The sequence below is a fragment of the Microtus ochrogaster genome, chromosome 1 (genome assembly GCF_000317375.1).
Source record: "Microtus ochrogaster isolate Prairie Vole_2 chromosome 1, MicOch1.0, whole genome shotgun sequence".
Classification (NCBI taxonomy): Eukaryota; Metazoa; Chordata; class Mammalia; order Rodentia; family Cricetidae; genus Microtus; species Microtus ochrogaster.
The window spans coordinates 24,302,814-24,327,966 of NC_022009.1; the positions used below are offsets into that span (position 1 = coordinate 24,302,814).

Below are 25,153 nucleotides of genomic sequence, written 5' to 3' on the forward strand. Positions count from 1 at the left end.
AGCCCTGTTGTTTTCTTTCTTGTTTTGCCCTCCTCTTTATTCCTGGGTTAAATTATCTGTTTTCTGGGCTCTTCCACTTTTTGTGCTTTGTTCCGTTTGGAGTTGGAGCACAGGCTGCAAGAGTGTGTTTGTTGGAGAGGGGGTGCTTCTGATGCCCTGTGTGTGTGGAAAGGACTTTCTATCACCCTTCGCGACTCTGTTAGGTTCACACCTCGGCTTCCGTGGGAATTCTAGTTGACAGCCTTCACCTCCCGCTCCCGGAAGCGTGTTCCCAGGAACTTGTGTTGTGCAAGGAGGACTTATCTGATTTTTTTCTTCTTTTTGGAGACAAGGTCCCATGCACTTCAGGTTGATTTGAGGCTCACCATGTAGCTAGCCTGGGCTGGCTGGGAACTCATCCTCCTGCGGCGGCTTCCCAAGAGCTCAACTGACAACCTGCATTGTGGATTTTTTGTTTTGGATCTTTTTGTTTTGAGATAATTATGGATTGTTGTTTTTTAAAAAATGCTGGGGTGTCCCGGTGGGCTGGTGGAGTTGTGTAGAGCTGTGTGGGTCCCAAGGTGCTTGCGGCTGCAGCGAGAGCCAAGCGGCTGCAGGTTCCCAACAGCCGGCTGCTGGTTCCAGAGCAGTGGCCTGAGCAGTGGTGGTGGCCATGTGGCAGGAGAAAGCGGGCCCTGGGAGCAGCCAGTCCTAGGCAGAGATGGCTGCTGGTCCCTGAGCAATGCCTGGTCCCAGGCACGGAGACACATGGCGGGCGGGCAGAAGACAGAAACATGGATAGACACGACATGCAGGGTGAGGTTGAATGTTTGTTTATTCAGGGGGTTATGGAGGAATAAGGGTGAAGGGAGTACAGAGAGAGAGAGACAGAGAGACAGAGACAGAGAAGGGGAAGCAGAGAAGTGGGGAGAGAGGCAGAAGCGAAGCTGCCTCTCCAAGAGGAAGATGGAAAAGAGAGCGAGCTCAGGCCGAAAGCTGAAGATCAGCCTGCCTCAGCGGATGGGGGAGGGAGTGAGCATGGCTTGTCTCTTAAAGGGACCAAAACCATAACATGGAGCACATGAAGCTGTGAGCAGAGATAACCATGAGATTGGGCACATTCCTCACCCAGCCTCACCTATGTAGATTCTTGTGTAATCTGGAAATTGGCACAGATAGAGTTTCCAGGTTGCAGTCTCGCTGGTGTGGGGGCCTGAGTGTGGTGGAGCAGGGATGAAGGGTGTTCGTTTGTTTACCTTTGTCTGTTACTTCAGGGCACTCATTCCTCCCTCAGGTGTAGGGGTATCCTCGGAGTTGACTCATGGAGGGGGCGTGGCCCCACTGTCCATTCATCTTGTAGGCCTCATCTGATTGGGCCTCTGGCCCTGTGTCCTAGACATCATTCTTGCTCATATTCTCCAGAGACATTCTCTGTCAGCTTCCTCTTGTGCAGACCTTGGTGAGATTCTTGGTGGCCAGGGGGCTGGAGAGCAGGTTTGAATCAGCGAAACACTCCCTTGACATACTGTTCCAGAAAAGGCTATTTTTAGCCCATGCCTCTACCTATCTCTTGCATTATCTTGGATCTTCTGTACCTGAAGCTTTCTGAGGGTCCTTTGGAACAACATGTCTTCCCCTTCTGGCTCCTGTTTCGGAAGGGGCGGTGGGAACAGACTGTAAGAATCCAGGCGCTTCCTCAATCTTTGACCTAAGCAGCAGGTTGGAAACGCATTCTGTTTGACATGACAAGGACTATAGAGGAGCACGGAGTGTGAGGGTGGGTTCAGTTTGAGGATGCTGAGAAGCCCAAAGGCCTCCATGCGGGAGCTGCGGAGCACATGGGCCCAGGAAAGACCATTTGTCCCAGTGTAGAGATGTTATAGGGATGTTACATGATGGAGTTATGTGGGCATAGTGGAATAGGATCGTAGCAGTGGAGGAGGGGGGGTAGGGCTTGGGGACACTGGACCACACACAATGAAAGGGAATGTCTCTGTCCTCCAGCACTGAGATTAATGAGAGCCCAGTCCTTCAGGGCAGCTGCTCACCAGGGCCTTTGAGGTCAACTGGAGCCTTGGAATTGTTTGAGCTTAACAGCTCCTGTGCCTGAGCCTGGATGGGGATGCTGGCTTGCCTGCAGCTGCAGAGACAGCTAGTGTGGCTTCCCCCTGGGATTCCCTTCTCAGAGTGGCCTGGGATCAAAGAGACTACCTCTTCGCCTCAGGGTCAGTGAATTCCAGCTCAGCTCCGGATTTGCCTTCCTGTCCCTCAGACACAGACAGACAGGAGCTGGGGGCCAGCCATCTGCAGATTCGAGTGCTCTCAGGTGTCCTTGGGTGGACAGCCTTCAGTGTGACACCGACAGGCTAGAGACCAGCTACCTGGTGTCCTCCACATCTGCTCCGGCAAATCTGCCTGGGTGTAACACGGTCTGTGTTCCGTTCAGTTCTGGTGTGCCGAATTTATCCAACTTTGAAATGGAAGCTACACCTGTTCATAGACAGGGAAACTGAGGCTCAGTTAGGTGGCACAACTTGCCAGAAGTGGCGTCTGCCTGTGTCTATAGTGGATACACTTCCAGGTTGTGACCTGAGTTTGCACTAGCTGTTGTCTAATGTGCTATCCACTAACTTGGTCACACCTGAGTTGATGCTGTGTGTGTGTGTGTGTGTGTGTGTGTGTGTGTGTGTGTGTGTGTGTATGAGCAATGCACCACTGATGCCCTCTCTCTGTGCTGAGATCTCCTGGACTCCCCTTGAGACCACAGGAACAACAATGAATTAATCTCATCACTTTATCAAGGAGGCACTTACAGAAATTACAAGGCAAGGCCACCAACTTGGTTTTGTTGGCAGCCGGCCCCCAGGCCCATAAAACAAATTGAAACGAACAAAATAAATAAGGGAAATTGGAAATCCACACAGGCACTTGTGTGTGTGTGCGTGCATGCGCACACGCACCCCCTGAAAGGTCAGGAACGTTGCTCCACACTCGCTGTTAGCACTCTTGCATAGGAAACACTCCTTTCCTGTCACCTTAGGAAGACAGCAGGACCAAACCCACACCCCCATTCTGGGCAGTAACTAGTGGCTCATCCTCACTCAAGGGGTAGCTGGCCTCAATGCTGCTGAGAGCAGCTCCCATGAGCAGGCCTCCTGGGTTCCATTCCCAGGCTGCTTCTGCTAGAGTTGTGCTCTCCCTTCTCATTCATAAAAACTTTACAACAAACAAACCAACCAGACTCTCACTGTATAGTCCTGTCCCATTCTGAACTTTGTGATCTTCCTAAAGAGCTGGGACATATGTAAGATGGGGAGAAATTGGCTAAGTTAAAGACTTAATAAATGTTGAGCAGGGCTGCAGCTGCATCACCAAATGCTCGGTTTTTTAGTGGTTAGTGTGCTTTGGGAACCTACTGTGTGTGAGTCGTCAGGTCTTGGACTGTCAAGAGGAACTGGCTTGCATGGAGGAGATAGTCAGGGCATGGATGGTGGGCAGCATGGGGTGGTTGGCAGAAAGGAACAATACCTCCCCAGTGGGATCTGGATTGGTGGGCTGTATGTAGACCTGGGGCAGAGGCCACTTGGTGGACTTGCTTCTGTTTACCAGTCAGAACTGGTTGCTATGCACAGTGCTGGGGAGTGGGAGGGGCTTAAAGTGGTAAAGATGGTTGGGTGGGGTGGGGGACAGGCTCCAGAGCCTGTAAGATAACATACGCGGAACAGGTACGGAACAGGTACGTTAGCTGAGCTTGTGTTTTCCTCTTGCTTATCTTTGACATTGCCTTGTTTAGCCAGGTGTAGTGACTCCACATCTGTAATTCAAGACTGAGGCCAAGGTAGAAGAATCCCTGAGTTTGGGGCCAGACTGGGCTACAGAGTGAGATCCTGTCTGAAAAATTAAAAATCACTAGAAAACCAAAAACCATGTTTATATGACCATTGCGAGATACTGCCACATCCCAGTTGACTTCCCATGAAGTTACACAAGTGAGTTCTCTCAGAAATAACATTGGAGGGGCTGACGAGAAGGCTCAGCAGGGAGAGATGCTTGCTGCTAAGCCTGATGACCTGAGTTTTTGAGCCTTAGAACCCACGCATTGGAAGAGGGAACCAACTCCCGAGAAGCTGTCCTCTGGTCTCCAAACACAGACTGTGGGCGCTCAGGACACACACATGCACAGTGCACACACACATGCACAGTGCACACACACATGCACGAATAAATAAATATAATACAAACACACAAAGAAGACGGGAGTAGCATTGATTAGAAGAAGCAAGAGGTGTGATGAGTGGAGAAATGTCATAAGACAATTGTCCTGTTGTCACAGGGGTCTTTGAGGTCCCTTGGTCTGAGTTCTGGGGAATGCGGCAGTCTGGTAACTTGGGTCCAGAAGTGACCCTGCTTCAGAGCCCTTTATCACTGATGGCCCACACTTCATGCTTTGCTCTAGGAGATCTGATAGTGTTTCCATATCCCACACCAGGAGGCTGTGGCATGGGGTGCCTGGGAACACTTACCTCCCCTCCTGGCTACCAGACCTCCTCAGCTGCTGGGTTAGTAACAAAAGCTTGTCTTTGTGGGTGAGGCACTTTCTGTTTTCTTCAGGCTCCTTGTGAGGTACAGGGGAGTGGGTATAAGAGCTCTGGGCCCGAGGTAGCTCATTTTGGCTTCCCATTTCTTGGTCTGTGAATCAGGCACTGGTAGGCCAGCTCAGAGATGGTAGGGGTCAAGAGAGCTGATCCAGAGGTGGCACACAGTAGTGGGTTTACAGTTGGAGCCCTGGCTGTTATTACTGTGAGTGGATAGTAGCAGAGCTGGGGCCAGGACCCAGCTTCTTTCTCCTTGGCCCCCTGGGATGGGATGAGCATCGGATGTTCTGTTGAATCTGATGTCATCTGTTGCTTTTTTTCCTGGTACCAGGCTTGTAGGCACGGAGCCCACATTGGTTAAATAGGTGTTGAGAAGACAGGGGACTTGGGGTAGACACTGTCCCTGTTTCAAAAAGCTGGACACTATCCCATGCTTTCACAAGGAAGATGGCTTTATAAAATAAGCACCTCGTATGAAGTGGTTTGCTGTTTGGTTTTAATAGTTTGAGAGTAGCCCACATGGCCCTCAGACGTTGAGTGTCTTGCTCCAGCATCTCCAGGGTTGAGACCAATTGAATGGGATGCCTTACTTAGGCAATAGTTCTTTATTTTTGCTCACTGACGTGTGTGTGTGTGTGTGTGTGTGTGTGTGTGTGTGTGTGTGTTATATGTTTGAGACAGGATATATTTCTGTGGCTAAAGATGACCTTGAACTTCTAATTCCCCTGCCTCCAGGATCCCAGGTGTGCCCCACCAGACCTGGCTTACAGGCTGCTGGGTGTAGCACTCAGGACTCCTGCACACTTTCATCACCTGAGCTACATCCCGGCCCCATTTCATTTCTGAGATGTGTAGTCCAGGCCGGCCTTGAACTTGATTTGTAGAATGACTCTGCTAACCCCCTGATCTTCCTGTCTCCAGCTCACCTCCCAGGCGCTAAGATTGCAGAGCCAGTGAGATGGCTCAGAGGGTGAAGGCAGTTGCTGGCAATGCAGCAACTAGGTTCAATCCCATGAGCCTCATGGTGGGTGGAGAAAACTGACTCCTGCCTGGAAAGTTGTCCTCTATGCACTGTGTCCATACACGCTGGCATTCAACTTTCCTCACGGCCACTAGTGTACACACACACACACACACACACACACACACACATCAAAAAAATGCAGTCATGCCGGGCGATGGTGGCGCACGCCTTTAATCCCAGCACTCGGGAGGCAGAGGCAGGCGGATCTCTGTGAGTTCGAGACCAGCCTGGTCTACAGAGCTAGTTCCAGGACAGGCTCCAAAGCCACAGAGAAACCCTGTCTCGAAAAACAAAAAAAAACAAAAAAAAAACAAAAAAAAAATGCAGTCATAAGAAAACAGGAGTGCGCACTGTCAGGCCTAACCTAGACTACAACTTGTCTTTTTCTTCTTTTTTTTTTTTTTAATTTAAATCTGTCTGCTTATCTGTCTTCTACTTTCTGTCCATCTATTTTAAGGCAAGGTCTCACTGTGAAGCCCTGGCTGTCCTGGAATTCACTATGTACAACAGGCTGGCCTCAAACTCACAGAAATCCTCCTGCCTCTGTAGGGATTAAAAGCAAGCACCACCACACCCAGCATAGGCTACAGGTTTGTTTTGCTTTATGGTTTTTTGAGACAGGGTTTCTCTGTGTAATCGCCCTGGCTGTCCTGGAGCTCACTCTGTAGACCAGACTGGTCTCAAACTCACAGACATCCACCTGCCTCTGCCTCTCAAGTGCTGGGATTAAAGGTGTGCGCCACCACCTCCCGGCTAGGCTACAAGTTTTTAAAGTGACTTTCCACATAAGGTTTCGTTCGACCCTTCTCTTAGGAGCTAACAACCCACCTGTTTTGCAAATGAGGAAACTAAGGTTAAGTGACAGCAAGGAGATTTCCTCCAAGTCGGGAGCTTGGTGACCTGGCCCCCAGAGGGAGCAGAGTCCCGTCCCTGCCACAGTTTTCCTGGGCTTTTCCTGATGACAGGTGTGGGCTGGAGGAACTGGGGCGGTCTGTGTTGATGATCAGCTCAGCGCAGAGGCTGTGCTCCTGGTGTCAAATGCTGACTCAGCACATCTGATGTCATTCTCCTACCCCACCCCACATCCTGTGGCTGTCCCAGAACCCAGAACTGTGAGTGACAATTCTCAGAAGAGAAGAACTATGTTTTTTTTTTTCTCCCCAGGTAGCTACTTGGCCCACCCAGCTGAGCTCACAGGCTGAAATTGGCGTGGGAGAGAGTTTGACACATTCCGGAGAGCCACTTAAGAGTTTCTTGCTCCGAGTAGTACTTCCCTGTTCAACCCTGGGTTAGAGCAAGTCTGTGCGGGCCAATTAGTTCCCAGACAGTCAGCCTAATGGGTGGGGGTCCGGGATGGACAGCAGGCGCCTGGCAACCCTCTCTCTGTTGCAGGAAACATCGAGTACAGCTGTCCGGCCACCAACGAGTGTGAGATCACCAAACGGAGGCGCAAGTCCTGCCAGGCCTGCCGCTTCATGAAATGCCTCAAAGTGGGGATGCTGAAGGAAGGTGAGACCAACTGCCAGGGTGAGGGCTCTGCTTGGATTGTCATGATGGGGTGTGTCAGGCCTGTGAAAGGATACGTGCAGGCCTAGAGCCTTGCCAAGGGCGGGGTGTGTGTGTGTGTGTGTGTGTGTGTGTGTGTGTGATGGGGGGCTATAGGCTGCCTTGGATCATGGCTGCCATGCCGTAGTAGCCTGCTGGACTTCTCTTCTCAGAAAGATGTGGGCTAGTAAGATGGAAGTCAGGAGGTCCCAAGGATCCTTTTGGGGACTCCAGGCCCTATTTGGAGCCTTGGCTGTTAGCTTGTTACCCTGGGAAGTCCTCGTTTGGACTAGGACTCCCCCTCCCCATCTTGGCAGGTGGACTTAGGACTCCTGGAGCTCCCTCAGGTTTGGAGGTGGGTACTGAACACTGCTTGCTAGTGAGGAGTGGCCCTTGGCTTCTAGTGGAGTTCAGGACATGTCTCTTGCCTGGTGAAGTGTTTTCCACCTCTATTTCTCGTCTGTCTTCGTTCTGATTCTCCTTCCTGTTGCTTTTTCCTCTGGAGTCATTTGGTGTATTGGGTTTCCCTTCAGTGCAATGATCAGAAGTCACAAGTGCCAACTGAGCTAAGTTTAGTTCCATCAGAAGGTGTTTTTTTTTTTTATTTGTTGGCCATTTAGCTTTTAATTTTTATATGTTTTTGTCTTGTATGTATGTGTGAGTTCCTGCATGTATATATTTCCATACAGGTGCCCTTGGCTGTCAGAAAAGGTCTTCTGATCCCCATAAGTGGCAATATAGGTGCTGGAAACAGAACCCTGGTCTTTGATTGAGTTAACTGAAGCATGGTGATGTTAACATTGTGGCATCCTGTGTGTATTTTTTTACTTGAGAAGTGGCTCCTTGGAAGTGTGAGATGGAGCCCATTGTGTGGAAGGCCCCATCTCTTGTGGATCTGCCCAGTTTGAAGTGTGAGATGGAGCCCATTGTGTGGAAGGCCCCATCTCTTGTGGATCTGCCCAGTTTGAAGTGTGAGATGGAGCCCATTGTGTGGAAGGCCCCATCTCTTGTGGATCTGCCCAGTTTGAATCTTGTTCAGTACCATATTGGGAATGGGGTACAAGTGTGCGCGTGTGTTATAGTTGCACGTACGCACACCATTGCACGTGCCCGTGTGATTCCCTCAGAAAGAGCCAGTGCACATTCTTACAGATCAGCTGCCAGATGTCCCCCGGGCTGATGTACTGAGTCTGATGCAGCCATTAGGGAGCCTTGCCTGAAGGAGGAAGGGACCAGTCGCCAGGGCACATCCTACCTCCTCTGCTGGCAGGCCTGTGTCTGAAAGGGAAGAGCTGACAGGAAACGTCCCTAGCATGGGTGAAATTGAGCTTCTGGCTTAGTGTCCGTCCACATAGAGCTTTGCGGTACCTGGCATCAGAAGCTCCATGGGGAGCAGCCTCCAGGGAGAAGCAGGTCTCCTGGAGGAGTCTGGGTTCCTGCCAGGTAGAGCTCTTGGCCGCTGTCCTGGCTCCTGCTTTTGTTTGGGTATCCTTCTTTGCTATGTGCGCAAGGTCTGGTCCCTAAGGCCAGCATCTCACACCCCCTTCCTTCTCAGCCTCTGACTTCATTCTAGAAACAAACTTCACACTTCCCCTCTGCTGCTTCCTGCCTTAGGGTCTCGCAGTCAGCTGGGCAGCAGGGGTTCCTGCATCTTTCAGAAGAGCAGGGGGTGTAAACACTGCTCTCATTTCCTCCCTTCTACCCAGCAGCTCGAGATGTCTCCAATCACTTTTTCTTAGTAAAATAGTCCATGCCACTGAGCTTTGAATTAGGGGCTGCAGCCGTTACTAGAGATGAAGTCAGATGTGTGGTGTTCTCTGCCTCACTATCAAAGCCTGTCAGTTGCCTCAAGTGGTTGGAGACTGGTCCTGTTTCCCACATGGCTTCCTTTGGCTCTGCCCTGTCTCTCCTGGGAATGACTGGAGAGATCGGTGACTGAAGGCAGTGTCCCAGAATCTCTATGCAGATGCATTGTATGACAGACAATTCATATTTTTAGGGAAAGTCATCCTTTTCCTTTGTGCAAAATTGAATGCAAAATCTCATATGGGTTCAGAGCTGGCGACTGGCATTTCTTTGTGGCTCTCATACCTAACAGTCCTTGGACCTCGTTTCTTCACCTCCTTTGAGACCCGTTCATCATCAAAGGTGAGGCTCCAGTGGGACAGCTGTGACGTTGCCTTGGTGTGTCAGCCCTCTGGCAACATTCACTTTGTGTTAGACTCACCTGAGTTCACACTGGTCTTTTCTACAGCCAGCTACTGAGTTGAGTGAGGCAGGCTGGACCCCTTGATCTCCTTCCTGGATTTGTTGGTGGGACTCTAAGGGAGTGTGGTGTTACCTTAGGCTGGTCCTCTCTGAGTTCAGAATGGAACGAGATGGTCCCTGGCATCACAGGTGTGGACAGATTCAGTCTCCAGACCAGAAAATCCACTTGCTGTGTCTGTCCGGTGCCCCCAGTCTTCAGGTCAGCTCTGGGTCTTGACTACATCTCCCTAGCCAGCTCTGTCTCTACTCACTTCACCATCCCCTCCCCTGACTTGCCCTCTCTCCAGCCACTCCTGCCGCCTCCTCCCTGCCCAGGCCTGCCCTTCCCTACCCTTCCCGAGGCTTTTCTGAAAGATATTTGATTTCAGTGAGAGCTGGGCTGACGGCCATACAGTATGCTTTCTCTCTCTCCACGCGTGTTGGAAAGGCAGAGAGCTTCTCCAGGGGTTCCGGGTAATTGGGTTAGCAGCCAACTCATGTCAGGAAATTAAAAGGAGGCCCTGATCAGGTTCTGGCTGTATGGGATGGATCTAATGGTTTTGTATTTATAGAAGGCTCTGCCTCTAGCCCATGCCAGAAATACCTCTTCTCTGGTCTTGTGAATAAAGGAAGAGAAATTCTTTTGCTTTTCCAAAATACATTAATGTTTTGAAACAAACCAACTCTCCAAGGTGTTGGAGGACAGCATTGAGCTACTTTCTGGCCTATACACATGGACACTCCACCCTCCTGCTTTGCTAGCTCACAAGACCTCCCCAAAGCCTCCTGAACACTCAGGTGCAGTGACCTCTGACTGTGTAACTGCCCAGCGGGTCAGTTAGTCTAGGGGTTGTAACCCGCCTGGCAGGTCAGTTATTCCAGGGTCCCGGAGAGGCGCTATCTGAAGACATGGGTGGGAAAGAGGAAGAAGACCAAGCAAGACCTGTTGTCAAAGCCTCCGTTTTTTAGGGCATGGCTGTGGCGAACTTCTCAACCAGCGAGAAAGAACAACCACCACACGAGGATTCTTATCAGATCACGCTTTAATGGAGTGCCTCGAAGCGAGGGGGGCCGAGAGCACTAAAGCAGCTGCTTATATAGGGAGTAGGCACATGGGTCGCCCTGTGATTGGCTGCCACCGTCAGCTGACACTAGACTGCGTCAGGATAGGCCCAAGGACTCTAAACCACCGCGCATGCGAGAAGTGGGGGACACGCATCTCCCAAAGGCATAGCCAAATATGGAGTTGTTTATTTCCAACAAGACAGGATGTCGGCGCCATCTTGTAATGGCAATCCTGTCCGGCTCCCTGCAGTTCCCCCTTTTTGTTTGTGAGCACTGAGCGCAGGACTAACGTCATCCAATCTGACCCCCACCTCATGATGTGTTGGTCGATCAAGGATGGAAGATATACTCCATGGACACACCTTTCCCTGTGCAATGGGTATTCAAGGAACCCCGGGGGTGCAAAGGCTGTGTCACAGGAACCTACATCCGCACACCTACCCAAATGCAATGGATCAATAGATCCCATGGGGTGCATAGGCTGTGCATGATGGAAGCCCTAAGCGTCTCTTAGTGCCAGATAGCCATATCTGGGGGGAAGGAGCCACACTCCAGGGCAGCCAATGTTTGGGAGATAACTGCTTTGTCCTTTTTGGTTTGGGCATGAAGGCGGCAGACCAACCACAGGCACAACACATAGCCACCCAGGCAGCTTGCCAAAAACATGCCCACTCACTCCTTATTGAAAGCACAGGGACCCTTTCTCTGTAATGTTACGTGCTTCTCCTAAAGGGGCTACTTCAGAATTATACATTAAAAATGGTAAATCAAGGTTTCTATTGGTAGTAAAAATCTGCAGAAAACCATGGCATCATGCTGAAAAGGCATCGCCTTTGGGAAGGCTGACAGCATTCCCCATCTGTGCTCCGCCTTCCTCTGGATCCACATCATCAGGAATGTGAGCAGGATCTTCTTTCAGAGACTCAGCCTCATCCTTAGCAACTTTCTTGATCATGCCTGTCAGCCAGCTCGGAACCCAAAGCAGAGCCTCTTGGCCCTGTGAAAAAACACATACAGCTCCCCTGGATCTTGCCACTGTAAGATCCGGTCCATACCATTTGTTATCCAATACATCTTTTCACATCACATATTCCTTTTGTTCTATAGGGTCTGCTGTGTGCGTTTCAGCTGCTGCAGTACCCTACTCATTCAGGTTTAAAAAATTAAGTGTGAAGAGCGCAAGGGAGATTCTTTCCCTGGGGGAAGCGGATTCAGCTATTCCCCCTTTTTGTTTTTTGCAGAATTTCTTTAATACTTCTGTTAGCTCTCTCCACAATACCTTGTCCTTGCGAATTGTATGGAAGACCCGTAATGTGGGTCACCTGGAGCTGTGCACAAAAGGCACGAAATCCATGGGAGGTATGTGCCGGGCCATTGTCTGTCTTAAGGTGTAGGGGTTTTCCCCAGGCAGCCCAGGCCTCAAGGCAATGTGTTTTTACATGGGTCACCTTACCCCCCAACCCCCCCCCTAGGGGCGTGGCATGAATAATGCCAGAAAAGGTATCCGCTGATACATGCAAATATTTTAATTTGCCAAATTCAGGCACATGGGTAACATCCATTTGCCACAACGCGTTAGGTTGCAGCCCTCTAGGATTGACCCCAACATGTAGAAAAATGAAAATAGATCTACATCCATCTCCATGTACAAAACTTGAGTTTAAATGAGCTAAAGGCCTCAGCATATAAAAATTATGTTGAACCTTACAGAGAAAAAATTTTTGAAGTACACTTTGCCACATCTCAAATACAGCCTCAGTGGCATAAACATTGTGAGAAACCATAAATTATATCTCCTGAATTGAGAAGCTTTTGTATAACAAGGCTATAGAGTGGGAAAAGATCTTTATTTATCATAAACCCATTTTAAAAATATATTAAGAACTTAGGAAATTAGTTATTAAAAATTAATCCAATAAAAATATTGTTATAGACCTAAACTGAAAACTCTCAACAGACGAGCTTAAAAATGACTGAGAGACACTTAAAAAATGTTTAAACATAACATCCTTTAGCCTTCAGAGAAATGCAAACCAAAACTCTGAGATTTTACCTTATCCTTGTAAAAATGACCAAGATTAAAAATTACTGCTAACAACCTATGCCTAAGAAAATGTGGGTAAAGAAAAAACTTTATTGCTGGAAGTGCAAACCGACAGTCACCTTTGGATCACACATAGTATTGAAAAACCTGAAGAAACCAGACCCTCCCAGCAGGAAGAGAAGAATCAAAAATCCAGGACTAGCCTGTTCAGCGACCCTGCACCAGGAACTAGCCCAAGACAGAACCAGACTGCAATCCTGATAAAAATCCCCAGAAACAGGGAGCCTCCCCACTGAGATTATCACTGTACTGTTTTAGGAACTAGCCCAAGAAAAAGCCAGACCATATCTTGAGAATAATCTTGAGAAACAGGGAGTTTCCCCCTGCAGGTACTATTGTTTTAGGAACTAGTTGATTATGACCCTGGGAGTGGTCCCAAGGCAGGGTGACCACCACTGAATTTTTGGAATTTATGACCTTCCTGGACCAATGGGCTGTGGCCCCTTTTACAAAAATTATTTTTTTCAGGTCACTAGAGGCCGAACTCCTCCCCTGGCAACCAAAGCCACACGTGCGCTACCTCAGCAAGGACAGCCTCCAGTGAGCCATGGGGAGGGGCGTGCCATCCCGAGACCCGAGTGAGAGTCTCCCCAGCACTGAGGGACCCCCATTATGTCTATTTTTTAAAATTAGGCAAATATCTACCTCAAAACTTAGCAATACCCCTTTTGGGCCTAAATACAAAGTTGTTTAACCATAAGAACATGTGCTCAGCCTTGCTTGGAGGCGAGGCTGAGCAGAGCGGTTGGGCCTGACCATTTAAGCTGGTGAGCCTTACCATGGTCGTGCTGCACTTCTGTGCCTGAGGCCCACGCTGGAAGTAGCCTAGCGTTCTAGCCTTGTTGGTCCTCAAGGCAGGTCCTGTGTTTGCAGCTTTGCAGACCCTCAGTGCTGCTTGGCCTTGGAGCCGCAGCTGTTCATATTCCACTACAAACTCCGGAGGCTTCGGTAACTCGAACCATATGAATATAATTCCCTTCCTTAGCATACCTTGTTCAGCGGCAAAATCCAGATCTCTACCAAGCCTATCCCAGGATGACATATTAAGATCGCCAGAGACAACAAACCAAAGAGCAATTGTGTCACCTTCAGCCAAAAACCTCTCCAAAGCGCTGTGTAACGGCTCGTTAAGAGCCAGAAAAATCAGGTGTGATGTTGAAGCGCCCATTCTAAAATCCCATTCTTAAACCGTCCACTTTGGTTGTGGCCCTCACTTTAAACTGTCTGCTTTGGTCGCGGCCCTATTACCCCCACTCTCCCTTCTTCTACCGGCGAGAGCAGAAAACCCGCTTTTTGTTGCGGATCCCCAATCTTTACCTTGAGGATTATTTGGTGCACCCCTGACTGCAGCAAGTTCTGGGCTCCACGGAGAGAGGTTTGGAGGTTCCCCGTACGGGCCACCAACTGCCATGGTCATCCTTGTCCCGCCGGAGCTCTTCTCACTGCAGTTTATTCCAGGACTTTGCACCCCCTGACATTCCTTAGTACTCGACGTCACCACTCCGTGTGTTGAGTTCTGAATCCTCTTCAGCCCCTCGCCTGGCGACTGAAGTTCCCGTGGTTTCAGCACCAGCTGCGGCGAACTTCTCGACCAGCAAGAAAGAACAACCACCACACAAGGATTCTTATCAGATCACGCTTTAATGGAGTGCCTCTTGGTTGAGGGAGAGCAGGAAGCGAGGGGGGCCGAGAGCACTAAAGCAGCTGCTTATATAGCGAGTAGGCACAGAGGTCGCCCCGTGATTGGCTGCCACCATCAGCTGACACTAGACTGCGTCAGGATAGGCCCAAGGACTCTAAACCACCGTGCATGCGAGAAGTGGGGGACACGCATCTCCCAAAGGCATAGCCAAATATGGAGTTGTTTATTTCCAACAAGACAGGATGTCGGCGCCATCTTGTAATGGCGATCCTGTCCCGCTCCCTGCACATGGCCAGGGCAGGAAGGGATCTTGCAGCGATGGTCTGAGCCGGTCAGGAGGTCACAATAGGTCAGGAGGTTACGAGTGGACACACCTAGTTCTCTATGCAAGCAGAATCGTTCCGTTTGTGATTCCAACCACAAACAGTTCTCTGGATAGTTGGAGTGTGGGGCAGGCTCTGTTAACAGATAGCTCTCAAGATAGTTCTTAATACCGTCGGGGTGTGGGGCTCTCTGCAAACTCCCCAGGACAATGGTCCCTACAATACTTTTTGGGGAAAATGGCTCCTGATATGACTGGACAAGTGTTGACTGAATACAGACAGTTGCTCTTGGCTGTGTTGAATTCTTATTGCAGCTCACTCCAGGCTTTTGACACTAGAGCATTGGATCACAGGTTCAGCCCTTCTGGTCAGGCCCCCGGGAGGGAGGTGAAGTTTATGAAGGTCTAAGTAGCCTTCCCAGGGAGCTGCTAAATGGCCAAGTGGGGGTCTGACCCTAGTGGTGGCCAGGGATGTCTCTGGGCTTCTGTTTTCTATCTTCTTGAAGTTCTCCGTGGCACTTAGAAAACTGCTGAACCATCTGACCGCAGGGCTCAGGTCTGCTTTGAGACTCCACCATCCTCTCCACCACCTCATCCTGTCCATATTTCTCTTCATTCAGTGCCAGCCTCACCAACTTGCTTTCATTCTCCAAGCCTGGCAAGACCTAGTTCTCACCTTAGGGATTCTAGACAATGTCCTCTCTCCAAGCGTGTTCCTGAAGGCAGGCTTCTTGTCCTTTGGTCTCCATGTAGATGTCATCTCCTCTATCACCTGCCCATAGACCTTGTCACTGAACTGCTCCCACTCAAGAAATGACCTTGTTTATTTACGTCCGCACTCAGCTTCTTTTGTTTGCTCTGCCCTTCTCCTAACACCCTTGCTTTTAATTCAAGAAGCAGGGTGGCAAATTGCCTTTCCCTGGGACTGTCAGCTCCAGGATGGTGGTATGGTAGTGCACATGATTGAAAGGCCCCAGTGGAGTATCTGAGACCAGCAGGCTGTGGTGGCATGATTGATTAGCAGTGTCTATCACGGGCAAGGAAATGGAAAGTAGTCGCACAGGTGACAGGACCTGCCATGCTTGATCTGGCCCAGCTGTGCTTCGGTGACTTTCCCAGGGCCAAGCAGCTAGGACACGACAAAGCTGGGTGGAGTCTAGGCTTCTTGTAGGAAGCTGGTCTCATCCTCAGTCTGGGTTCCTTGCCCAGCAGAAACCTGTAGTTCTTTTCCAGCAAGAACGGAGTAGAGGAGGGGCAGCTGGCTGGACTGAGTTTTCCCTGCCGGGTGTAGTTTTAGACATTGGCCGTGGGAACACACAGGCTAAATGTCCTTAGCAGTGTGAAGCTGTGGGCCAGGGGGGTCTAGAGGAGGGAGAGGAGCAGCAGTAGACACTGCTTCGGTAGCCAGTGTACTGGGATTCCCCTTTAGACATTCAGGGACTTGAAGTCCATATACCAGTTGGCAGGAGCCTGGGAATATAAGGTGTGTGTGTGTGTGTGTGTGTGTGTGTGTGTTTATCCATCAGGAGATTCCCACCAAACCTCTCCCTCTCTATCACCAGGTGTACTGTTTGGTTTTTGTCATCTTGACACAAACCTAGACATATCTGGGAAGAGGGAATCTTAATTGAGAAAATGTCTCCATTATACTGATCTGTAGGCAGGTCTGTGGGTGTACTGTCTTATTTATATAGAAGCAGCCAGCCCACTGTGTGTGGTGTCATCCCTAGTCTGGGTTGTATAAGAAAGCAAGGTGAGGCCGGGCGGTGGTGGCGCATGCCTTTAATCCCAGCACTCTGGAGGCAGAGGCAGGTGGATCTCTGTGAGTTCGAGGTCAGCCTGGTCTATAAGAGCTAGTGCCAGGACAGGCTCCAAAGCTACAGAGAAACCCTGTCTCGGAAAAAACTAAAAATAAAAGCAAGGTGAGCAATCCACCAGGAGCAAGCCAGTAAGCAGCATTCCTACATGGTCTCGGCTTCAGATTCCTGCCTTGGGTTCACTCCTTGGCTTCCTCCTAATGATGAATTATAACCTGTAAGCCAAATGAACTCTTTCCTCCCTAAGTTGCTTTATTAGTCACAGTGTTTATATCATATCACAGCAGTGGGAAGTGAACTAGGACACCAGGGTGAGCTTCAACCCACCCACAATCCCCCCTGGGAAGAATGCTCAGAACAAAGAACTGTATCATAGAGACCCAGACCCTGCCTACAATCACCTTTGAAAAGATATTCGTCAGGTGGTGGTGGCGCATGCCTTAAATCTAAGCACTTGGAAGGAAGAGGGCAGGTGGATCTCTGTGAGTTTGAGGCCATCGAGGTCTATAGAGCTAGTTCTAGATAGCCAAGGCTGTCTTGTGGAGGGGGAGGGGAGGGCGAGGGCGCTAGACCAGAGGTTCTCAACCTGTGGGTTGTGACCCCCAGTGACTGAATGACCTTTTCATGGAGTGGCCACGACATCAGAAAACATGGGTGTATTTACGTTCAGAACAGTAGCAAAATTACAGTTATGAAGTAGCAACAAAAATAATTTTATGGTTGGGGGTCACCACGACATGGGGGACTGTATTAAAGGGTCAGGAAGGTTGAGAACCATTGCTCTGGACAGTACATGACCCCAGAGACCCCAGAATGGAGCATGTCCTCCATTCTGAGCTGTCCCCTTCCTTGCAGACTTTTCTCACCATGCAGGACGGCACTCAGTCACCCACAGATCCAGATGCAGAGCCTTCTGTCCCTCCTGAACACGTTAGCAAGGTCAACAGGATCCTTCCTGGCTTCAACCTGGGCCAGGAGTGAGGGAAGGATTCTGGCTTCCAGGCTGGTCCTCTCCATACCCTTGGTAAACCTCCCCTTGGGCAGAGAGCCACGTGATGGTGGAGGGCAGCACCAGGACAGGCCTGGGGCCAGGTGCAGGACCACGCTTTAGCTTGTTATTTTTAGTGCATGAAAGAAACTTAAACTGGCTGCTGCCCCAGTACCATCAGCTATTTTTGCTTTGAAAGACTGGGATGCCGTCCAGCCTTCAGGGAGGGGGTTGCAAATGAGAAGCAAGGTGGTGGTTGGGGGAGGGAGGATGGCGAGGAGTGGGAAATATTGTCCTTCCATTAAGAAAGAATGAGAGGCCCAATGGCGTCATGGCGGCCATTCAGTCAGTGCCTGATCCAGAACTCTGCGGTGCCTGCAGTGGATAGCAGAGGCCAGCAGGTGGGGCATGGCTTTGAGATGTTCCCCTCCTCTCCTTGAAGCTTTTGTACCACCTCCTGGGCCCCAAGCCCCCCCCCCCCCCCAGGGCCCTGTCGGCTAGCCTCGTGTCTTGAGGCTGGGAGAGAGTAGAGCAAGTGTGACTTAGCCAAGGCCCAAAGCTCTGTCCTTGGGCTGGACTGGGGTGGCTGCTGGGCTCCTTCGCTGTCATGTCTGGCAATTTGAGTAGCTAACGCTGACCAGAAACTCACTCTAAAGCCCAAGCTAACTTGGAACTCAGGTTGATCCTTCTGCCTCAGCCTTTCAAGCACTGGGATTACAAGCATGAAATCCCTGCACCTGCTACAAGTGGGACCCAGTGCTTACTAACTCTTCATCCCAGATTCCTACCCATCCCCAGTGTCCAGCCTGCTTTCTGTCTAACCTCAAGGACTCCAGAAGGTAGAGCTGAACCATCGCTGCCTTTTTGTGTCTGGCTTATTTCACTCCGAGTGACTAATATACATGTATAAACCACGTTGTTTGCCCATGGCTGCTAATGCCCATTGAGGCTGCCCCTGTTGTTAGCTCCCAAGAGCCGTGCTGCATTGAACACTGGCGTATTTCCACCTTCCGTTCTTAGTCCGGGTGGAGACTCGGGAGTAGGATTTGTGGTGATTCTGGGTAGTTTTTTGAGTTACCTACACATAAACCACCAAGCTAGGAAACTATCACACTTGTCCAGACGTCTAGCACTGGCCAAAACTCAAGGACTCTGTTTTCCCAGGGCCATGAATTGCATTGATTACCAATCTTTTTTTTATATTCACGAGATACCGTCAAAGCATTAAAGTTCTCCGTACATCCGAATGGGTTAAGCGGTATCCAACAGTAGTTCAAACAAAGGCCATGTGTTATTTAGTATTTGGAGATCTGCACTGATTTCCATATTAGCATTATTAATACCTTTCTATATTTGGAAAATCTCAGTGATAGGATCTGATAATCTCAGACAGTAACTATAAGTTAATTAGTGTTTTTATTGCACTTCCTGACTGTGCTTTTTGGGTATTTTGCCAGTATAAGTATACAAACATAGGCATTCTTATTTCAAGACTCCCTTTTCTCTCTCTCCAGTTGGCATTTGGAAATTACAACCCAATTTAGGAGTAACTGTCCCTCGTATCAGTCAGAGGAGATGACTTGTGCCAGACTCTCTGGTAGCCAGTAGCTTAAGCTTTAGATTTTTTTTTTTTTTTTTTGTTTTTTCGAGACAGGGTTTCTCTGTGGTTTTGGAGCCTGTCCTGGAACTAGCTCTTGTAGACCAGGCTGGTCTCGAACTCACAGAGATCCACCTGCCTCTGCCTCCCGAGTGCTGGGATTAAAGGCGTGCGCCACCACCGCCTGGCTAACTAACTATTCTTAACTCCATCAAAGACTCCAGAAAGATACAATATTACCTAAGCAAACAAGAAAAAAGCAACTTTTAAAACTCTAGAAATGACAGAGACATCTCGCTGCCTGTACAGTCACCCAAAGTTCCTCTGTACCGTTGGGGGCATCCATCTTTGGCCTACAGGCCCATAGTTTCCAGAAGACATTTCCACAAAGCAAGAAATTTCAAAGGCAGTCACTATCTGCTTGTCCTGAAGAATGTCTTGCAGACTCTTTCATGAATCAGGAACCCCAAAAGATCATCTCACCTTTAGGCAAATTCAGTAGTCCTCTCTCTGCGGGTTCTCTGTGTCCAGTTTATGCAATAGTCCAGGCAAGAGCAGTTTCTTGCCCAAATGGCTATCAAACTCCATAAGGATCCTCTTCGATGCCCATCTTCCTCTTGAAGTAGATTGGTGCTGCCAGGAGCAGAGTGTCTCATTGAAGTTATTAAAACATTTTAAATGCCATATTCTATAATCTTTGAAAGATATGAAGAATGCCTATCTAAAATATATCTATGCACATCTAGAAAATCTTAACTAACATGACTACAAACTTGACTATTATGATTATCTATTAACAAGCTTACATTTTAAGTGAACTACACAATCACAATATCTTAATAGCAGAAATATGCATATACATATAACAAAATTGACCTTAAATCTCTATCAATAAAGCAAAATCTATACTAATACAAATTATTCATATCTATATCATATCCCCCTTTAAATGTAAAAGAATGTTTACGCCGGATCTATACTAATACAAATTATTCATATCTATATCATATCCCCCTTTAAATGTAAAAGAATGTTTACGCCGGAGCGCGCTGGGGAGCATGCACAGGGAGTCGCGAGCAGAGTCGGCGGGGGCGGAAAGCTTCCCTCCGGCAACCAATCTCGCTCGCAAAGGCTGCACTAGGTTCCCCCGTGCAGCACGGTGGCTGAAACTGGGACCCGCGGGGCGGCTGAGGCCAGCACCCGGGTCCTGGTGCGGGTACGGGAAAAATCTGCCACAACGTTGGATCCGCCAAGTGAAGGCGGATCGAAATAATACAGGCCAATTGGTATAAGATAACGCAACTTTAATAAAAAAACACTCACAAAACCGAAGTTCCTGTGATGCCCAGAAACAGGAAACAGGAAGAAGGGGTTACCAACGTTTGTACACCCCAATTTATAGACATTTGCCCGAGGCCGTCCCGCCCCCAAGGGGCAGGCTCTCTCTACAGACCTGTTTAAGATGGATTCTTTAATTCGGCTCCCTGGAACTCACGAGAACTCCTTGGCTTTGTGAAAACAGAAGTTTTAGACATATAACTGTAGCACAAGAGATAAATTTGGTTGAAATTTGTTTGGTGAGGTCACCTTGCAAAACCTCTCACCAGTTTAAAATACATGTATTATTATGTATAGAAAGAGTGAACAGGAATTGGTCAATGTGGACAACTCTGATGTGCCCTATCAGAGACATGCCATTGCTCAAAACACATTTAACAGAGTTAGCATGAGGAGTTTAGTGAAAACCGAGTGAAGAGGCAGGGTAAAACCAGAAGAGTGTGGTCACATGATCTGGCTCTCAGCCAAGATGGCGAAAAGGTCACCTGACCCATCTGGCCTTAGCTAAGATGGTGACCACCACGTGTAGTCTGCTCTGTTGGAGAGCCGCCATGACATAACAGAAGCCGCAGCGGGGAAGGGCAAAAGGCTGGAAACGAAAAACGGCCGTTTAATTTTTTTTATGGTAGTTGGGGCCATTTTGGACAGAGACTGATAAGTGGAAGGCACTAAAGCATGAGGCCGGAGTGATAGGTCTGCATGGCTTGGCTCCCATGGTCTAGGCCGTGAAAACACCCGCCAAAACCGTGGCACCTCAAGCCTACAACGAGAACGGCTCCCTGTTAAGGCCAGATGCAGATGGCACGAACACCCAGGCCCTATGAAAAGGTGTCCGATTTCATAGGGGGGGTGCTGTAACCTGGCTGAATCGACTCGAGCCTCCAACGGGAGAGGGATTCCCGGGCAGGAAGGATTCAGCCAAGGTCAGGCCACACCGTAGCAGCGTGCCGCACAGTAGCAGCGTGCCGCACCGTAGCAGCAGTTACAACGAAAAGAAGGAAGAAAAGGAATGAAAAAAGAAAAAGGAAGAACTGGAGAGCCTGGGCCTCCAGGCGCGGGTGAGCTGAGGGGCTGGCTAAGGCCAGCCGTCTCAGGCACAGGCTTAGCACAGGAGACATGCCGAATTGAATGCCAGCGAAGGGAACAACCGAGGCCCTGAAAGCCCGCGGTTGGAGGTCCCCCCATCCCTAAAAACCGTGAAGGGTTGCCGGGAGCTCAACTGTCAATCCCTTGGGTTAAAAAAGATGGTTAAGCTGGCCGAGATGGGGGCACTCACGATTAGTTGATTTGTTGTTTGGAAGAGCTGCATCCAGGCAGATGGAACACTTGGGTCGTTGTAGAGAAGGTCCTCAGGTCCTGATTCTGCCCCAGGAGGGAGCTCAGAGTCCCGGATGGAGCCTAAAGCCGGAACTCCGGCCCCAGGTGGAAGTCTGGGGTGGGCGAATCATCCGAGTCTCGCGGCACCAAAATGTTGTTCTTTTTTAAAAATGCTTCAAGATCCCTGGTGGCAGTAGGCAGCAGAAATGCTGTAGGTCCCAAATGGTGGCGGCAGGCCATGTGGCGGCAGACAGTGGGCCCTGGGAGCAGCCAGTCCCAGGCAGAGATGGCTGCAGGTCCCCGAGCAGTGGCTGGTCCCAGGCAGGGAGACACATGGCCGGTGGGCAGAAGACAGAAACATGGATAGACACGACATGCAGAGTGAGGTTGAATGTTTATTCAGGGGGTTATGGAGGAGGAAGGATCAAAGGGGGGACAGAGAGAGAGAGAGAGAGAGAGAGAGAGAAGAGGAGAAAGAGACAGAGAAGGGGGAAGCAGAGAAGTGGGGAGAGAGACAGAAGCGAAGCTGCCTCTCCTAGAGGAAGATGGAAAAAGAGAGCGAGCTCAGGCCGGAAGCTGAAGATCAGCCTGCCTCAGCTGATGGGGAGGGGAATGGGTGTGGCTTGTCTCTTAAAGGGACCAAAACCATAACACTGACCAGTGTCATGCAGGGCTGTAGGGAGTACAGAGGCATGATGGGAGCACACCTGAGGTGGCTCTGGAATCAGCTAGTGAAATGTAGCTCCCGGGCTGTTGGAACTCCTTGGCAACACTCCTGCCTCAAGAGTATTAAAATTTCAGGAAAGCCTGGACTCCCGTCAGAATGGGTTTCCTCCTCCCAAGCCCAAGGATGACCGTGAAGCATTGAACCTCCTTCTCCAAGTGTCAGGAACTATGTCAGCATGAGCATGACCCCCGGGTTCCCTGGTCATAGACTTCATGGGTTTGGATTTGGACAAGAGTGTAAAAACAGTGAGAACAGACCCGTTTTGCGCCGATCTTTGACGTTCGATCCTTAGTTAGTTCCAGCCAGAGAAGCTGACATGGCAGTTGATAACCATTGGCATCGCTGGGTGCCTGGCTATAAAGAACTGGAGGGGAAATGCCGGGGTGGGTCTGAGTCCTTGAGATGTGTCCTGAAGGCCACTCCTGGGAATGGCAAATGGGTTTGGGTACTGACTCTTAGCAGGCAAGCCAGCCAGCCCCTCCACCTGTTTTCCTTATTTGTTAAATGGGGTAATGGCAGCCAGTCCGTATGTTGTGGGTTAGACAGTGTAATATATATATATAGAAAGTCTTCTGTGAGCCATGCTGTTAACCATTGTTGATGTGACTTACCAGAAAATTGAACACAGTGTTTTTCTAATCACCTGCTGGCTACCAGGCTCCATGCCAGAACCCAAAGTGAGCCACGTGCAGCTCCTGACCTCAAGGGACACGTAACCAGCAGGGGAGGCCCTCTTGCTGTGAAGAAACACCTGGTGTGTGTTGCAGGGTGGTGCTCTTTCTCGTCAGGACTTTCTTGAGAACCCACCAAGGTCATTAATCAAGTCAGAGAACATTCAAGAAGGAACGGCAGAGGTGTTAGCTGCTCCCCAGCCTGTTTCAAAGGTCTCTCTCTAGCTTGCAGTCACCTTAGGGTGGGCTAGGGGGAGAGGAGAGTCCCTTGGAGTGGCTTGTGGAGAGAGTGGTGTAGGCCCCTCCCCCTTTGGACTCAAGAATAAGAGTGCCTATCAGCTCTGGCACATGGAGGGGGGTGCCCATGGGCCCTCAGTGTCCTCTGAATGCACTCTGGGTTGTGTGGCATTTCAAGGGGGTAGCCTGAGCTCAGGTGGGAGAACAGTATGCAGGGGTCTCATGCCTTGTTGTGTCTCTGCCTCTATTAGAGGGGATTTTAGGAGTGGGGGACAATTGTGAGCTAGGGGAGCCTGTAGGGTTAGGTTTGTGCTGGGAGACTGAGCTGTTTCCTGTGTCCCCTAAGGGTCGGGATGGTGAGGGAGGTGGAATGTGGAGCAGGTCCACCAGGGTACCCCAGGAGCAGTGCCTACAGGCTCTGCATGTCCTAACTCATCTTGGTAAGATGTCTATTTGGGGACTGGGAGTATAGCTTGGTTAGTAAGTTCTTGTCCAACAGGCGCAAAGTCCTGGGTTTAAACACCAGTGTTGCATGAACTTCACATAGTGTAACATGCCTATAATCCCAGTACTGGGGAAAGAGAAACAGGAGAATCTCAAGTTCAGGAATTTCTTGGCTACTCGGTGATTCGGAGGCCAGCTGGAGGTACTTGAGACTATCTGGGGGGGCGGGGGGGGAGGCTGTTCATTTGCTCTTCCTGCCTGGGGCCCTGAGAAGTTTGCTCTCTTAGCAAGCCCCAGATGATGCTGATGCTACTGGTCTGTGGCCCACACTTTGAGAAGACCACTCCTTTCTTATCACTAGCCATCCTATGTATGCTGGTCACTTCCTGTGACCTCAGTTCTGCCCCAGAGCGTTGGCCACAGGCTGGCTCAGCCTGGGCCCAGCGGTAAGGCTAGCAAAAGAATCAAAGCAGCATTCAGCTGGTGACGGGGAGATAAATCACCAGACCGGGCCTCCAGTGTCTGAGGAGTATCAGCAGGTTGAGCGGACACAGCCAGCAGCAGAACCTAGAATGGCCCTTCCTTCCCTTGCCCTCATGGCTTCTTGCATGTGCTTCCTTTGCTCTGGTTCTGCTCCTAGAGAAATCAACACAGACATGATCTGTTACAGCAATTCGATTGTCTCAACAGAGTTGGGGGGTTGCTGACAGCTTCTCAGAGGTTCACGGACCAGGCTTAGAAAGGCAGATCCCAGAGTGCTCAGAAATGTGGAATATGTCACCAGGATGTTGTGCGTGTCCTGTGGCTGCCCACACATTCTGTACCCTCTTCCTTCCCATTGGATGGCCCTGTGTCACAGACTCAACATTTCACCTCTAAGGAGGGGATGAAGAACCCAGGTCAGTGGGAGTGCAGCACAGAGCCCAACAAGACGACCCTCAAATGGGAATTACCGTTAAGTAGAAGTCAGGGGCGGGATGCTGAGTCTGCCTCATCCCCTGTAGCTGACAGCCTGTGCGCCACCTGTTAAAGGACTGTTAACGAACTGAGGATGTAGCTGTAGCGTCCAGTGCTGGCCTGGTACAGAGGGGACCCTTCAGTCCATCCCTTGCCCTGTGTAAACTGTGCCGTGGTGCAGGCCTCTAATCTCCACCTTGGGAGGTTGAAGCTGGAGGATCTAAAATTCAAGGCCAGATTTGGGAGCCACTCCGGACTAGGTGTGGTTGAGAGGTAACTGGCTCCTTAAGAAAGGCTTGGCTCCTATCTCCAAAGCTCCAGCACCTCCTTTGCCCTCTTGGAGAGGATGTGGACTGCAGCCTTTTATTGAAACTGGGGTGTGGGTGTGTGGTGTCTTCCCGGACTCCTTAGTCCCAAAGGCATTGTCCCACCTACAAAAGTGGTTCTCTAGGCAGCTTCCTCTTTTTCCTAGGGCTATCTGTATTTTCCTAGGGCTATCTGTATATAACTAGCTGTACTTACTATCAAAGAAGTGGC

At 49.9% G+C, this 25,153-nt stretch overlaps 1 protein-coding gene across 1 annotated transcript in view; it reads left to right on the forward strand.

Annotated features, from left to right (window-relative positions):
- The window catches only part of Esrrb (estrogen related receptor beta), a 97,180-nt gene that overhangs the window by 57,498 nt on the left and 14,529 nt on the right, over positions 1 to 25,153 (forward strand). The window contains exon 3 of the mRNA XM_005343383.2: positions 6,991 to 7,107. Within this exon, the coding sequence (XP_005343440.1) occupies positions 6,991 to 7,107 (117 nt within the window). The remainder of the gene's footprint in view (positions 1 to 6,990; positions 7,108 to 25,153) is intronic.